Source organism: Chionomys nivalis, chromosome 4, assembly GCF_950005125.1.
Source record: "Chionomys nivalis chromosome 4, mChiNiv1.1, whole genome shotgun sequence".
Taxonomy (NCBI): domain Eukaryota; kingdom Metazoa; phylum Chordata; class Mammalia; order Rodentia; family Cricetidae; genus Chionomys; species Chionomys nivalis.
Genome location: NC_080089.1, coordinates 15,394,227 through 15,411,291, shown reverse-complemented (window position 1 = coordinate 15,411,291; position 17,065 = coordinate 15,394,227). Strand labels below are relative to the sequence as shown.

The 17,065-nt window shown below is 45.2% G+C and overlaps 2 protein-coding genes across 2 annotated transcripts in view; both read left to right on the top strand.

Annotated features, from left to right (window-relative positions):
• The window catches only part of Hephl1 (hephaestin like 1), a 57,300-nt gene extending 50,569 nt beyond the window's left edge, over nt 1-6,731 (top strand). The window contains exons 18-20 of the mRNA XM_057768150.1: nt 5,697-5,859; nt 6,363-6,434; nt 6,529-6,731. Of these exons, the coding sequence (XP_057624133.1) occupies nt 5,697-5,859; nt 6,363-6,434; nt 6,529-6,731 (438 nt within the window). The remainder of the gene's footprint in view (nt 1-5,696; nt 5,860-6,362; nt 6,435-6,528) is intronic.
• An 8,634-nt stretch (nt 6,732-15,365) lies between these two features.
• The window catches only part of Panx1 (pannexin 1), a 43,317-nt gene continuing 41,617 nt past the window's right edge, over nt 15,366-17,065 (top strand). The window contains exon 1 of the mRNA XM_057768603.1: nt 15,366-15,977. Within this exon, the coding sequence (XP_057624586.1) occupies nt 15,797-15,977 (181 nt within the window). The 5' untranslated portion in view covers nt 15,366-15,796. The remainder of the gene's footprint in view (nt 15,978-17,065) is intronic.

The window sequence follows — 17,065 nt, the reverse complement described above, 5'->3', positions numbered from 1 at the left end:
TTAAGTAAAAAATCGTAACATTATAAAAAGCTCATCTATACATTATGTATGTTTTAAACGAAGATTTAATTCACATTGCATAAAATTCCACTTACTGTAAGATTCTTGTTTGGGTTTTTTGTTGTTGTTGTTACCACAGTGGTCTAGCTAGCAATTAAAGCAGAGGATCCCCATCACGCTCACCCCTCCCCTCCTTGTATGTCGCTTCAGCACCCAGGCTGAACATTTGGCTAACACCATTCTATTTCTGTCTCTGCTATGATCTGAATGTGCTTCCCCCCAAATCACATGTTGGAGACTTGATCCCAAGTCCCATCTGTGTGGGCAGGTGGGGCCTGATGGCTAGGATCAGTTTCAGGCTGGAATTCTTATGAATAGAGAGATACCGGTCATGTTGCCGAGGCTGCAAACTTGAGTTGCTGCTCTCTGCATTGTGTCCTTGTGCCTTTAACCACAGAACAGTGCAGCAAGGAAGCACCTACCAGGTCAGGTCTCTTCATCCTGGGCTCCCAGCCTCCCAAACTGCAACAAGAGATTCCTCTTCTTGGGCCTTCCAGATGGCCCATCAGGCAAAGGTGCTTGTCCTGCTAGGCTGATGACGTGAGTTTGGCCCTCAGGATCGACAGTGCAAGGAGAGAACCGAGCCCCTAGAGCGGTCTTCTGACCTCCACACATGCACTACGACATTCTTACGAACATACATGCACATACATAAACACACACGCACACACGTGCACACACACAGATGTTAAAATCTAAAATGAAATTAAAAGAAATTTCACAGACTATATGTGTAGTAATATTTCATTTGTATTTTAGTAAAGAAAGCTTGTCTGAAGTTCAGAGAGTGAAATAGCTGCACTGATCAGCCTAACAGACCAGGCAGTGGTGACACACACCTCTAATCCGAGTAGCCACACCAGTTTGCCATAGAAACTGGGTGGTAGTGGAATAGGCCTTTAATCCCAGCCCTAAGAGGAATATAAAATGGGAGGAGACAGCGCTCAGTCTCATTCTGACATTCCTGGAGGCAGGATCGCCATTTCAGACTGAGATTGAGGTAAGAGCCAGAGGCTGGCTGTTTTGTTTTTCTGACCTTCAGATTGAACTCCAATATTTGTCTCTGGGTTTTTATTAATCATGGTACACATATTTCTAGAGTTTCAATATTCTTGTGTAGAAGCCAAGGAGTATCTCATGTCTGCCTGTTTTGTGAGCACAGGTGCTGGGTCTTGTGCATCTCGTATATGTGACAACTTTGTTTCACCTGAGTTGCAGTCCATCATGAGGACACAGTGCCATGTATTAATTTTCCCAATGAGAACTGTGAGAGGGTCTCCAAGGAGAGTCAAAGTCACTATAAATAGATGCACACATTTATGCGTGAATCCAAGTCTTTATTTCCTAGACAAAATGTGCTGAGTTGCTAAACCATGTGGTAAAGGTGGAGTTGGAATTTTCTTTGGGCCACCAACCAGCTCCCAAATAAAGACATGGAGACTTAGTAATTATGAATGTTCATCCTAGCTTAGGTTTGTCCCACATGTTTAACTTAATTTAACATGTTTCTCTTCATCTGTGTTCTGCCTTGGGGCTTTTTACTTTTGTTTCATTCTGTATGTCCTACTTTGTTGATTTCGCCATGTCTGGCTGGGCCCTGGTATCTCCTTTTCTTTCTTCCTTGAGCCTAAATTCTTCCTCCTACTTAGTCTCCCTGCCTAGAAGTTCCGCCTACACCTCTTCCCTCATGATTGGCCATTCAGCTTTTTATTAGACCAATCAGGTGCCTTAGGCAGTCAAGGTAAAACAGCAACACATCTCTACATAGTTAAATCCAACACATTTTTGTGTAATGAAACAGCTATTCTGCAATATAAACAAATGCAACACATCTTTACATAATTAAATAAATATTCTGCAATATTTCCCCCTTTTGTCTAAATAAAAAGAAACGTTTAGCTTTAACACAGTAAAACTACATACAATAAGAACAATTATCAAATAAGAATTACATTTACAATATTCAGCTCATTTGCATTTAGCAAATTCTGAGAAAGTACTCCATTATCTATCCGATCTTGGTGAGTCCAAAGTTATGTACTAAATTTACTTCCTATCCTAACTTGTATTGTCAACCCAATATTATCTTTTTAGACCTTAAAACATTTTCTTAGATAAACAGTTTAAGCTTTTATGCTTCTCAATCTAATAAACTTTACATCTCTTATGTAAGTTTCTTTTCTGAATTTGGTAACAAGAAAAACTATAACTATCTAGTCTTCAATTCCATCAGAGACACAAGAAAGATATAATATTACTTGAATAAACAAGAAATGCAGAGCAAGCAATTTCTTTTTTCTTTTATTTATTTATTTTTATTTTTTTTAATTTATTTAATTTAATTTATTAAAGATTTCTGCCTCCTCCCTGCCACCGCCTCCCATTTCCCTCCCCCTCCCCCAATCAAGTCCCCCTCCCTCATCAGCCCGAAGAGCAATCAGGGTTCCCTGCCCTGTGGGAAGTCCAAGGACCACCCACCTCCATCCAGGTCTAGTAAGGAGAGCATCCAAACTGCCTAGGCTCCCACAAAGCCACTACGTGCAGTAAGATCAAAAACCCATTGCCATTGTTCTTGAGTTCTCAGTAGTCCTCATTGTCCGTTATGTTCAGCGAGTCCGGTTTTATCCCATGCCTTTTCAGACCCAGGCCAGCTGGCCTTGGTGAGTTCCTGATAGAACATCCCCATTGTCTCAGTGTGTGGGTGCACCCCTCGCAGTCCTGAGTTCCTTGCTCGTGCTCTCTCTCCTTCTGCTCCTGATTTGGACCTTGAGATTTCAGTCCAGTGCTCCAATGTGGGTCTCTGTCTCTGTCTCCTTTCATCGCCCAATGAAGTTTAATATCCAGGAGGATGCCTATATGTTTTTCTTTGGGTTCACCTTCTTATTTAGCTTCTCTAGGATCACGAATTATAGGCTCAATGTCCTTTATTTATGGCTAGAAACCAAATATGAGTGAGTACATCCCATGTTCCTCTTTTTGGGTCTGGCTCATCTCACTCAGGATAGTGTTTTCTATTTCTGTCTATTTGCATGCAAAATTCAGGAAGTCATTGTTTTTTACTGCTGAGTAGTACTCTAATATGTATATACTCCATACTTTCTTCATCCATTCTTCCATTGAAGGACATCTAGATTGTTTCCAGGTTCTGGCTATTACAAACAACAGAGCAAGCAATTTCTTAAACTATAGAAATAATGGATTCAGCTGGCTGACTGAAGATTCTTTGACACCCATCATTCTTTTATGAAATAGATTGTTGCTGCCAGGAGCAGATGTATCTCACTATCATGAAAAGCCTTAGATTATAAAACATCTTAAATGCCATTTTATATAGGTCTCTGAAGCATTTGAAGATCAGCTATTTATCTAAAATATATCTATTTAACCTTAAAAACATGACTAACATTACTACAGGTTTGATGTTATAGAGGACTAACTACTACCCTGCATTTTTAATTGTCCTAAACAGTTTGTAATAATGGCTTTTAAGGATTAGAGCATTATATTATATTTTAAAATGAGTTGCATAGGTACAATACCTTAAATAAGAATAGAAACATATGGTATAACAAAAATAACCTTAAATTTGTACATATATATATCCATACCAATGTAAAATATTTGAAATAAATAGTTGTTTTTTTATCTTATATTCCTATATCCCCACTGAAGGATGACAAATATCCATAAACCACCAAGTGACCAGATACCTCCCACCCTTCCTCTTGGGAATATGGTTGTTGCATTCTCTATACTGCTTCCTGTTTTCTGAGAATGATGGCATCTCCAGGGAACCCTGAGAAAATTGAGGGAATGGTCAACTCCTAAGAAAACTAGCTATAACATTTGTTGTCTAATCTTTGTGTAATGGGAAAGTACAAGTCTTATGTGAAGTCCTTACTAGAATAGTCTGTGAGGCTGGACCATCTCAGCTAGCAGCCTTGAAGAATCATCAACAGAGACACTCTGAGAGGCTGGATCACCTGAGCCACCCAGTTTCATGTTCCTCTTACTCTGAAAACACACAAACTTTCAAAGGGAACATAAATGTCTTCATTAACACAAGTATGGACTGTGCATTGTACACAAGACAGTCAAAGGTATTTTTTGTTTCATGTTAACTTTATAAGTTTGCTTGGTATATAACCAAACCTCTATCTATGCCATATATAATAATAAGTCATGAGGATTCTGTACCCAACAAGTCTTATCCTGTCTTAGAGTTGTTCCTATGTCAAGAGATCAGCATATACATCACCTATATTGTAGATTTTCTAGGTTTATTTCTTAATGTCTGTAGCAATATTTTCATGGTGTCTCCTCCAATCAAATAACCTTAAATTTGTACATATATATATCCATACCAATGTAAAATATTTGAAATAAATAGTTGTTTTTTTATCTTATATTCCTATATTCCCACTGAATCTGGTCTCTATTAATCTAAAAAAAAAATCCATAGCCTTTTATTTCTTATGGAAACAAGAGTACAAACTCTCCCCCAATGCAACATATTTTCTGAATTCCATTTTAAAGTTAATACATCCATGAAGTATCTAAGCTGCTTCAATTCAACAGTTCCTTTTACAGTCAAGTGTCTCTCAAAAGTTGTCATTCACTGATCAACATTCAAAACAATCAAGGTCAACAAAACACCATACAGGATCCAGAGGCCCTGTGTATTTTCTATCTTTATATAGCTTATTCTTTTTTTATATATATTACTTTATTCTTTATTTAAAGACTTTAAGTAATTATTTTAAAATTATTTCTTCCTAAGATTGTCTGTACCCATTTTCTTTTCTTTCTTAAGCATCTATGAACAGTGTAACCCTTTTGAAGGTTCTGTTGGTCTGGACCTGTTTTACTGTATATTTGTAACATTCTCTGATCTCATGAGCCAAGCCTTAAACTACTCAGCAGCAATTAGACCCTCCTCCCTATGACTCTAGTGGTTGGCTCTGCCCACCCCTCGGGTCCTTAGAGCTGAACCTTAAGCCCACAGGTTTGGTTTAACTGGGAGCCTTGTTTAATTGGGAGCTGCTCTAGGAAGGTGCTGGTCACACTATGGCACGTGTTTTTACTTAACTTGCTGCTTCTACTTAGTGCACTAGCTGCTCAAGTGCTCTGCTGCACAGCAACGCCTCTCAAAGGAGCCACATCTGTCTTTGTGTTTTTCAGTTTTCTCAGGCCCTATGTGAAATTCAGGCCCCACCTTGGGTGCCATAAGTATGTGTTTAATTTTATAAGAATCTGTCCAACTGTTCTAGATGAGGTGGTACAGTTTTTCCTTCCCCAGGGAAACACACTAGAGTGCTTATGCCCCTGGTTACACCTGTTCTTTGAATGCTCTTTCTGTGTCATTTTTTTCTGGGTCAGTTGGCTCTGCACTGGCCTTGTTTTACACTGAGGTGTTAGGGCCATTATGGATGGTCATCACTGCAAGTTTATCAAATTGATCTGTTAAGAAAAAAACAGTTTTACCTTTCTTCATCTCTTTTGTGCTCTGTTCTGGCTTTTCTTGACTTTCATCATTTTTATTCCTTCCTTCTACTTACTGAGTTTCTTCACTCTTCTTTTTCTTCTTACCATGCTGAACAAAAGAAGCCACAGGCCATGTCTTTTGATGTTTGCAGATAGATAATTTCTACCGAGAAGATGTGTATGATCTCTTTCCTGGGACATTTCAAACCATTGAGCTGTTTGCTGATCACCCAGGGACATGGCTGCTGCATTGCCATGTATCTGACCACATTCATGCCGGCATGGAGACCACCTACACTGTCCTCAGGAACATAGGTACTGTCTGTCAGTGATGCCAGTTCATGGCACCAATCCTCCCATAGACCTGGAAAACAGGAGGCATAAGGAAAAACACAGGTACAGACCCCAAGGGGCTCAAAGTCAAGTAAGAGAGACAAATAAGTGAACGTGTAACCACATGGAGAAAGATATGCAGAAATGGAGTGCAGAGTACAGGGATCAGAGGCAGGAGGAGGAGGAGGCAGAGGAGGAGGGCATGTTTGATAGTCTGGGACATGAGCCAAGGCATAAGATGCTACAATCTAAAGAGGGATCTCAGTGGATGAGCAGACACTCAGAAAGTGGAGAGGGTGGCACTTGATACTGGTGTTAAACAGTCCAGTAGGTATTCAAGAAAGACGACAGAAATGGGGTGGGGGTAAAGCCCTTACTGGTTCAAAGACATGACTTTTATGTACCATGAAAAGGATCTCTATTTATAAACATTTATACACATACACACACACACACGTATGCATGTGTGTATTTATTTTGTCCAGACAACAGGACTCCATATTCTACGAAGTCCCCTTCTGGAGCAGGATCCCATGCAGTCACAGTGCCCTCCAAAGGTAAGGACACCTTCTCCAAACCCTATATGAGTATCCCAGTGTTTGACTCCTTGTGGGAGGCAAGTACCTGATGCCTCACTTCCTTCTCTCACAGAACAACCTGGCAAGGAAGACCTCTATTTCTTTGGCAAGAATCTGCGCCCAAGAGGAGCCAAGGCAGCCCTGGTCATCCTCTTCATCCTGGGACTCCTCCTTCTGGTCGCCACTGTGATTCTCTCGCTCAGACTCCGCTCTGCGAGAAGGCAGACAGCTTACAGGGAAGTCCAGTCCTGTGCACTCCCCACAGATGCTCTGTGAATACTCCAGCCTTCTCGGCAGAGAGTGGTCGGGCTCTGTGACTGGCCGCACAGTGGCCAACAGGGACACTGGACCAATGCATTGTTCACCAAGGAACTTTGGCACTGTATCCTAGATCAGGCTTCTGAGCCTCTGGAATGCCATCTAAAGCAATGTGCTTTTATTTATTTATTTATTTTAACGGCTGTGAATGATTCTCAGGTAGAAAATACATGAAAAAGGAGAATGCACTGGCTTGAGAAGTGCCAGCCACCAGTCTGTTTTGTGCATAACTCATTGAGGGGGGGGTACCCTCTGAGAGATACTTTCATGGCTTTAAATCGAATGGTGCTTCCTCAGCTAGTCACCAAGGCTTCTAAATGGGAAGCTCCTAGGGGGTATGAGAGAGCATCAGACATCTGTCTGTCTAGAGTCGCACTGACGTGTGAAATCATCCCCTCAGCTGTTCCAGGGTGAACAACTTTCTGAAGAGTTGGTGGGAATGTGCAAGTCAGTTTGAGCTGATGGGAATGGACCACATGAGTCTCTCTGAGGCTTCCAGGAGCTCTCCAGGCCTTTCCCCCTTTGATGCAGAGAGCCTGTGCATTGTCCGTGATACAAGCCAAAGTTATATGGTTATTTATTTCATTGCTGCTGTTTTTAATCCAACCTGTAGGAATACTTGAATGTTTACAATTCACTTCATGCTACATTTTTACCATGTGTCTCCGTGGCTTCGTCTACTTTCAAAACTCAACTAATGGGTTCTTATTTCAGGATGAGGGAGGGCTAGAACCAGTGAAGGAGCAGGCTTGGCTTCTTCTTCACTGTAAGCCAGAGACTCCCTGTCAGGGCTTGAACCCTCAGTCCGACTTTTCATTCATTTGGGGGGCATTTTTCCACATCTCCATTTTCTGTGAAAGTTACAGTTTCATCATGTGAGGGACGGCAGGAGGCATACATCAATGCGACTGACTGGCTGGGAAAATCTCTTAAAATCCTGTATTCCATGCTTGTTAAAGACATAGCCTTGAGAGGATGGAGGGCGGCGAGAAAGGGGTGTCCTGGCGGTTTTTAAACCATTAGATCAGTTTTTGAAATAAGTATTATAGCTGCCAAGACTCACGCAATCAGGAAACGAGGAACAAAGCTATGGAGGACAGGACACAGTGCATCCTCTCTGAGGGACCCTAGAGGTTAGATGTAAGAGTGATGAAAGCAACATTGTTTATTACTAGACTGGGAATCTACCTTGGCTCAGGACAAGCTGCCCTGGGATGCCGTGGCCAGACACATGATGTTAGACCTGCCTTAGCGGGGGGTCACTTGAGTGTCCAGGTGAACGAGTAGGGCCTAAGAAATACTCTGGTGAAGGGATCTCTCGCGCTCTCTTTTAATCTTCTTGGTGAGGGGAAATTGATAGAAACACAGTCTTACATAAGCCGGATGCTACTGCTAATTCTGTTGTAGTCTGCTTGAACGCCCTGTCAAACAGGGCATCCACACGACTTAGAACCTGACCTGCTAACCACTGACAATGTGATTTTGTGGCTTATTGGAGTTCATGCATGGTAGGCTGAACGATTACATGAGAAGTACGGTGAGCTTCTATGGCTTTCCTTTAGTAAGTCAAAAACTTGTTTAGTTGTCAAAGTCCTTTTTTCCTTTTTCATTTATTTTTTTTAATGAAAACAAACCACAAAGTAGTTTTGTCTCACTATTTCTCTTTTTAATAAAGTTTCATATATTCTAAAATGGCAAATTTGCATTGTTTTTTTTTTTCCACTCAGAATTAGCTGTCACTTAAAAGGTGGTCGGAACAGAACTATAGGAGCTGGAGAGGTGGCTCAGCGGTTAGGAGCACGAGCGGCTGTTGCAGAGGACCCGGGTTCAGTTCCCAACACCCACCTCGCAACTGTCTGTAACTCCGAGATCTGACGCCCTCGCACAGACAGACATGCAGGCAAAACACCAATGCACATAAAATAAAAAATAAATTATAAAAGAAGAACAGAACTATATTACATATTTATCTTCTATAACTATGTCAGTTGTACCCATTAAAGCGAACAGAATCATATATTACCCAATATGACTCCTCCCATGTGGTCGTTTCTGACTCTCAAACTCGCTCTCCTGAGATAATCACCATTATCTCACCGTGGAGGTGTCAGGATCTCTCCACTTGGTCCTGACCTTCCCTCCCCTATTATCAGTTTTTTCTGTCTACATCGTTCTACGAGCTAAGCTGCCGGCCATGTCCACCATTAAAAATGGAGAGCTAGGAGCAATCTTCCTTAGCTCATCAGTCAGTGTCTCTCCTTAGCGCAGAGTGGAGAAAACCGCCCACGCCTCCTGTACTCTTCAGGCTACATCAAGGGCTTGAAATCATCTAACTGGTAGGAAGGCCAGCCCTGCACTCCAACCAGGTGGCATTAAGAGGACATCTGCAAGACCCCACGAAGGACAGTTCCTGCCTTCTAAACAACCTTCTAGTCCTGTGGCTCTGCAATGCAACTCCCCAGGCTTCCTTCCTCTGTCGTTTCTATTTCTTCTCACTCTTTGGCTAGCTCCTCTCCTGACCTCTAAATGTTGGCTTCCCCCGGAACTGGACACTGGGTTCATTGTGCTCCTTTGTCTATTAATTAAATGACAACATTACCGTCCTCTGTGTGTGTGTGTGATGGTGTAGGCTGGATGTGCCACGACGTGCATGCGGCGGTCAGAAGATTGCAGGTCCACGGGTCATTGCAACAGCTCCCTGCACAATGCTATTCCCATGTCTTCCATGCGCTGTCGTCCACAGAGCTGTCTGTTGCTGCTATGCCATTCCAAATCTCATCAGGTCACTCCCTGGTGAGTACACTAACTTCTTCCCATCACACTTTTAATTGCTCCAGACTCTTTACCCAGGTCTGTGAGACCCAGCATGGTGGGACCCATGCCCACCTCTCCAGCTTCCTGTGTTCTCTTCTGCTCAGCTTTTTATCAGCGTTGCTCCTAGGACTTCTTGCCTTGGGGCCTTTGCACATGCTTCTCTCGGTGACTTTTATTCTCTTTGCTTCCTCTAGGATCCTATTCCTCTTTCTCAGGTTTTTTTTTTTTTTTTTTTTTTTTTTTTTTAACTTTAGACACAAGCTCCCCAGACTGCCTTCCCCAGTGTGGTCACAACTTCTGCTGTGTCCCATCTCCGGTGTTCTGCTTTGTAGCATTAATTATGGGACATAATTATTTTGTCTGTTAGTGTCAGTTTTGTCTGTATCTTTGGCGGCTATGGAAGCTCCCTGGAAGCGAGAACTATTGATCTGTTCTGCTTGTTGCTGCATCTGCAGAGCAGGCAGCCATGCAGTCCACAGCAGTTGCTGCATCTACAGAGCTGGCAGCCATGCAGTCTACAGCAGTTACTGCATCTGCAGAGCAGGCAGCCATGCAGTCCACAGCAGTTGCTGCATCTGCAGAGCTGGCAGCCATGCAATCTACAGCAGTTACTGCATCTGCAGAGCAGGCAGCCATGCAGTCCACAGCAGTTGCTCAGCAAGTATTTCTCCAAGGAGTACGTGAATATGTGCACAGCTCAGACAGCCTGGGGAGCTTGACTATTTTGACTTGAACTGTTTTCATTGCTAAAGATCTTGTAATCAGATGCCAAGGATGTCAAGCAAGCAAACCAGAATTTTGGGAGGCTGGCTGTAAGGTCACACCCCACCTTGGGTCACTCTGCTGCCAGGAAGGGATGGGGCAGGGCAGACTTGATGTCATTTATTCCCCAAGTGTGCCTCTTATAGTTATAGAAGGTAATGTCATCACAAAACAAAGGACATGAGAAGTTCTCTCTCTCTCTCTCTCTCTCTCTCTCTCCCTCTCTCTCTCCAATACACACACACACACACACACACACACAATCTTTCTATGGTGATTCATTATTGGAGCCAACACCCGATTCTATTGCAAGCTGACAACACAAGGAGACTCTGAGTACAGGAGTGGGCTATATAAGAACTTCCAATTTTTTTACCACTTTTTTAAAATCTGAAAATGAACTAAAACCAAACTGAAATCTGGGGTTGGGAAGATGGCTCAACTGGCAAAGTGACTGCCCCACTAACATGAGGACCCATGTTTATATCCCTAGCAGCAATGAGAGGAGCCAGGCATGGTGGCATGTGCCTGTAGCGGCCGTGCTGGGGAGGCAGACAGGAGGACCCTGCACTCCTTGGCCAGCTAGTCTTGCTGACCAGATGAGGTCCAGCGTCAGTGAGAGAACATGTCTTAAAACAGTAGGGCACTGAATGAGAGAAGGACATCTCTGACTAGACTCTGCTTTCCACACACAGACACAATTTAAATGAAAATCTAAAGTCTATTTGAGTGCTGGGATTAAAGGCGTGTGCCACCACTGCCCGGCTCTAAAGTCTATTTTGAAAAAAGAGAAAACCCATGCTGTCTATGCATGCACTTGACTTGTTAAAGCCCTGAGGTTGCTATGCTAAGGGTGTGCAATTGAGGAGAGGTTTTAAATAATGGCACCCCTCACTCAGGTGGTCTCATGAAGTCCAGGCTGCCCAGAATTCACTGTGTGGACACGGGTGACCTTGAACTCTGGTCCTCCTGCCCCTCAAGTGCCGGGACTGCAGGTTTGTGTCACTACTCTCCTCTGGTACCCCACTGATGCTAAGGACAATCTCTGAGGGGAACCTATGGGACTGTCCTCATTTGGGTGACAAGTTGAGGCCCTCTAATGAAACATCCTGGCCACACAGCAAGCAAGAGACAAACCCAGCACTAGGCTCATGGCTTTTGCCTTCTGGTTTCCGCCCAGGAATGTTGGTCTAGGCCAGATACTTTTTCATCTGACTTGTTGGAGTAAGAAAAATGACCTCTTAAACTGTCGTGGCCTGTGTAGTAGCTTGTTCCTTCCTCCGGCCGGAGGCTTTCTTTACTTCTCGTGGACACATTGAAAGCTTCTTCCCTGCAGCCCCCATTCCAACCTATTCAGCACAATTCAGAAGGGTGAGTGTTTTTTTTTTTTTTTTTTTTTTGATTTCATTGAGCTCCACGTTTTTCTCTGTTCCCCTCCCTTCCTCTCTCCTCCCCTTCTACCCTCTCCCAAGGTCCCCATACTCCCAATTTACTCAGGAGATCTTGTCTTTTTCTACTTCCCATGTACATTAGATCCATGCATGTCTCTCATAGGGTCCTTTTTGTTGTCTAGGTCCTCTGGGATTGTGAATTATAGGTTGTTTTTTCTCTACTTTATGTCTAAAAGCCACTTATGAGTGAGTACATATGATATTTGTCTTTCTGGGTCTGGGTTACCTCACTCAATATGATGTTTTCTAGATCCATCAATTTGCCTGCAAGTTTCAAGATGTCATTATTTTTTTCTACTGTGCAGAACTCCATTTTGTAAATGTAGCACATTTTTCTTTTCCATTCTTTGGTCAAGGAGCATTTAGGTTGTTTCCAGGTTCTGGCTATGACAAACAATGCTGCTATGAACATAGTTGAGCACATGTCCTTGTGGCATGATTGAGCATCCTTTGGGTATATACCTAAAAGTGAAATTGCTGTGTCTTGAGGAAGGTTGTTTCCTAATTTTCTGAGAAATTGCCACATTGTATCAGCTTGTGCTCCCACCAGCAATGCAGAAGTGTTCCCTTTACCCCACAACCTCTCCAGCATAAGTTGCTATCAGTGTTTTTGATCTTGGCTATTCTTACAGGTGTAAGATGGAATCTCAGAGTTGTTTTGATTCGCGTATTTCTGATGACTAAGGATGTTGAGCATTTCCTTAAGTGTCTTTCAGCCATTTTTGATTCCTCTGTTGAGAGTTCTCTGTTTAGGTCTGTACTCCATTTATTTATTTATTTATTTATTTATTTATTTATTTATTTATTTAAGATTTCTGCCTTCTCCCCGCCACCACCTCCCATTTCCCTCCCCCTCCCCCATCAAGTCCCCCTCCCTCATCATCCCTAAGAGTAATCCAGGTTCCCTGCCCTGTGGGAAGTCCAAGGACCACCCACCTCCATCCAGGTCTATTAAGGTGAGCATCCAAACTGCCTAGGCTCCCACAAAGCCAGTACGTGCAGTAGGATCAAAAACCCATTGCCATTGTTCTTGAGTTCTCAGTAGTCCTCATTGTCCGTTATGTTCAGCAAGTCCGGTTTTATCCCATGCTTTTTCAGACCCAGGCCAGCTGGCCATTTGTTCAATGACCAATTTCTTGAGTTCTTTGCATATTTTGGAGATCAGACCTCTGTCTGATGTGGGGTTAGTGAAGGTAACTTTTCCCATTCTGTAGGCTGCTGTTTTGTCTTGTTGACCGTGTCCTTTGTTTTACAGAAGCTTCTCAGTTTCAGGAAGTTCCATTTATTAATTCTCTCAGTGTCTGTGCTACTGAGGTTACATTTAGGAAGTAGTCTCCTGTGACAATGTGTTCAAGTGTACTTCCCACTTTCTCTTCTACGAGGTTCAGTGTGGTTGGTTTTTTGTTGAGGTCTTTGATCCATTTGGACTTGAGTTTTGTACGTGGTGATAGATATGATGTATTTTCATTCTTTTACATGTTGATATCCGGTTATGCCAGTACCATTTGTTAAATATGCTTTCTTTTTTCCATTTTATTTATTTTGCTTCTTTGTCAAAAATCATGGTGTGTGGATTAATACCCGGGTCTTGTATTCAGTTCCATTGGTCCTCCTGTCTGTTCTTATGCCAATACCAGGCTGTTTTCAGCACTGTAGCTCTGTAGTAGAGTTTGAAGTCAGGAATTGTGATGCCTCCAGAAGTTCTTTTATTGTACAGGATTGCTTTGGCTATCCTGGGTGTTTTGCTTTTCCATATGAAGTTGAGTACCGTTCTATGGAGGTCTGTGAAGGATTTTGCTGGGCGTGTTTAAGGTAGAACTGTCTATTTACTTCCCTCCAAACACTGTCTACTGCCTACTGAAATAAGTTCAGACTATGTGCTCGTCTATTTACCTTTGACCCCATACCAGTGTCACATTCCCTTCTTCCCAGTTCCCAGCAGCTTCTCTTGTCTCTGTTTTAAGTTCATCAGTCTTTAGTTGATGTCCTAACCAATGCACAAAACCTGCCAGCAAGGAAGGTCGTTTATAAAATTACCGAGACTCAACCTAGAAACTCCAAAGTTTCGTGTGTGATTACAGAGCAGATATCCAAGCCACCACTATCACCTGCCCAGGGCGAACTGGCTGTCAGAGAGTTGGGAGGGAAACACCAAGAATATTTCCAACTAGGGGGCGGGCCATGAGATGGTCACCAAGGGGTCATTTCCCCTCTTGGATGCATTGACCCTGACAGGGAGAAGAACATTTATGACTTATTGGTTCCTTGAAAACACTCATTCCCGCTCTGCCTGCCCCAGACTCACCCTCCCATGCCCAGCTAGCCTAGCCCATCACTGTCCCATCCCACACACCTTGAGAGGAGTGGACAGAGGAGTGGGAACTGGGCCACTTAAAAACATTCTAGGCGACAGTCATTCGTTTTTTGACTGTTTGGATGAAATTAATTAAAGCATGAGTATGTCACTTTATTTCCCCACACTTGACAACCATTTGGAGACTGGCTCGGAGGGCATCTTCCTGTAAGCAGTTAGTTGGCGAGGGTAAATTGGGGCGCTGTTGCTGGTTGTGCAGGTGGGGAGCTGTCAGATCTGCCAAAGAGAAGCACAAAAATTCATACTTAGTTGGGGCAGTTGTCAAGAGAGATGGGAAAGCTAAAATTGGAGCCCCAGGCTTCTATCTTGGGGTGAACAGCAGGAGCAATGGCCTGGGAAATGTGGAAGTCAGTAGCAGCTGAGGTCGAGGTAAAAAGTGAAGTCTCTTAAGGCTTTAGGACTAGTCTGGTGGGGAGGTGCGTGTGGGCCTTGGATTTACCCCTGAGATCCTGCTGATGTACACACTCAGAGAAGCTGTCCAGGCCTGCTCCTTCACCTTTCAAGGCAGCGAATGGTTGGAGCTTTTCCTGACTGTCTGATTATCTCCGTCCAGAAGCAGCTCTCTGATCACACACCCACCACCCACTCCTTTGTGGCCTTGGGCACTGCTTTGAACCAGAAGGTAGAGGAGTGAGCAGAGACAGCTGGGCCTGAGACCAGTCACACACCGCAGGCCCCATTCTCTATCTCTCCCCCTCACTGAACTCCGGAAAGGTCCAGGACCCTCTCTGCAGCATACTTTCGCTCAACATCGCCTGATTATTAAAGGCTGTTCCTTGAAGCTCTTACAGAAGCGGGATTGCACCTTGGAGAGTGGTGCTGTGGTAGAGCGCTGGTCTGGGCAGTGAGCTAGGCTTGGGTTCATCTTCAGCATCACACGCCCGCACAATGGTGGACAAGGCGTAGAAAGGGGTTAGCTCGTGCTCAGGGGAAGGGGCTGCCAACAGAAAGGACTGGAAAAAAAAAGATAGAAAAGGAAAAAAAACCGCATTTTTAAAAATTTTATGTGTTAAAGAGTTGGGAGCACCGGGATGGGAGGGGCGTATCTGTCCTGAGGGCAACAGGGTGGGGCGATCCTTCGCCAGTTCGAACTCCAGGGTCCTGGTGCGGCCGCGCCCACCCCGCTCGCGTAAGCGCGCTTCCGGAAACTGCTCGCCTGGGAACCCGGTTTCCCCCGCGCAGGTTCCGGAAGAGCTCGGCTCCCTGAGCCGGGCGTGCAGTATAGCCGCGGGCTCCTGTGGCCGCTGGGGCCAAGTGCTTTGTTCCCGGCTCCTTGTTGCCCCTGTGCGCGCAGAGGCCGAAGTTCTGGTGTCGCGCGCGCTGGGTGCCGCGAGGGCTGAGCACCGGGTGCGACCGCTGCAGCCGCAGCTCGGGAGCTCGTGCGCCCTGCGCGGCTTGGGGCGGTCCCACGCAGCTGCGGCTCCCGTGCGGTCCCTACGAGACGGTCGCCCCGAGACTGCCTAGGCGGTGCGATGCTGGGCCCGCCCGGGAGCCCGGGAAAGGAAAGCGGAAGCCGCGAGCCGGGCCGGTGACGGCGACGACTCGGCGCCTCTCCACGGCTGCCGGCAGCACCCGCGCCTGTTCTCGACTGTCAGTCCCGCGGCACCCGGCGCGCTGTAACCATGGCCATCGCTCACCTGGCCACGGAGTACGTGTTCTCGGACTTCTTGTTGAAGGAGCCCACCGAGCCCAAATTCAAGGGGCTGCGGCTGGAGCTAGCGGTGGATAAGATGGTCACATGCATCGCCGTGGGTCTGCCTCTGCTGCTCATCTCGCTGGCCTTCGCTCAGGAGATCTCCATCGGTGAGGCCGGGGGCGCAGGGGCAGCCTGGGCTAGGCTGGCATTGTCTGGGGTTGGCAGGGCCCGCTAAGGGGAGATCTCATTGCACACAGCCGGCATTTCCGCACGCCCCTCACGCCCCTCCTAATGTAGCCATCCTGCTCATACCAGATTTGAAACTGAAGGCTTATTTTGCCTACGTGCAATCTGGGTACCTCTGTTGACCCTGCTAGCATCCTCCCTGCAGTTCCTTTGTCTCCCGCCCCATGATTGTGGCTTGGAGTTCACATCCAGCCTGTTGCCGCTAGACGTGCCAAGAGTGTCTTTTCCTACTCCTCTCCCCAGAAATTGTGCAGTCACCTAAAATTTCACACCAAAGAAGTTCCCGAGTGGCTCCAGGAAGGATGTAAAGACAAGCGGTCCGTGTACAGTGTTTCACTGTTCTTTTCAGTGGTCCTTGGGGTCTGTCTTAGGGTGGTGTGTGATGGGAAGTAATACCATTGGAGGTGGAAGAGGCCCTCCACCTAGGCCTTGCTGTGAATGAAAGTTGAAGAAATGACTTAATCTTCTTCATATAAACCATCATTTCATCTTAATAGTTATGCAAAATCCAAAGTCTAGTGTTTTGGGCGGGATCATGAGCCAGAGTGAGTGGTCTTACTTATCAGCTACCCTGACATTCAGTGTGTGAATTGCAGGTAAGTAGTGTGTGTGTGCTGGGAGTGGGGGCAACGGCACTTGCAGGTGGGGCAGGACCATGTAGAGTGTCTGTGCCAGGGTGGGTGGAGTGTGGAGTGACCCAAATGAGATGCTTGTCAGGGGGCTGTGCCGGGGGGGGGGGGGGGGGGGGGGGGAAGCTCGCTGGGGGGAGGAGAGGCTCTAGGAGCTTAGGGTAATGCGGACCTGGGTCAGGTTACTACAGAGAGGCACCTGCTCACTCACCTGGAATTGGGAGGCCGTTGATTGGCAGACTGGTCGAAAACAGCACTCAGTAAGTGATAGTGAGAGTACATTGGTTCTGGATGTAGGAAGGGAGTGAGGATCTGGACATATGACTTGCCCTGAGCTATGGCATCAGTTGAGGTCTTGTGCTTTGATGGGGGCTGCATGG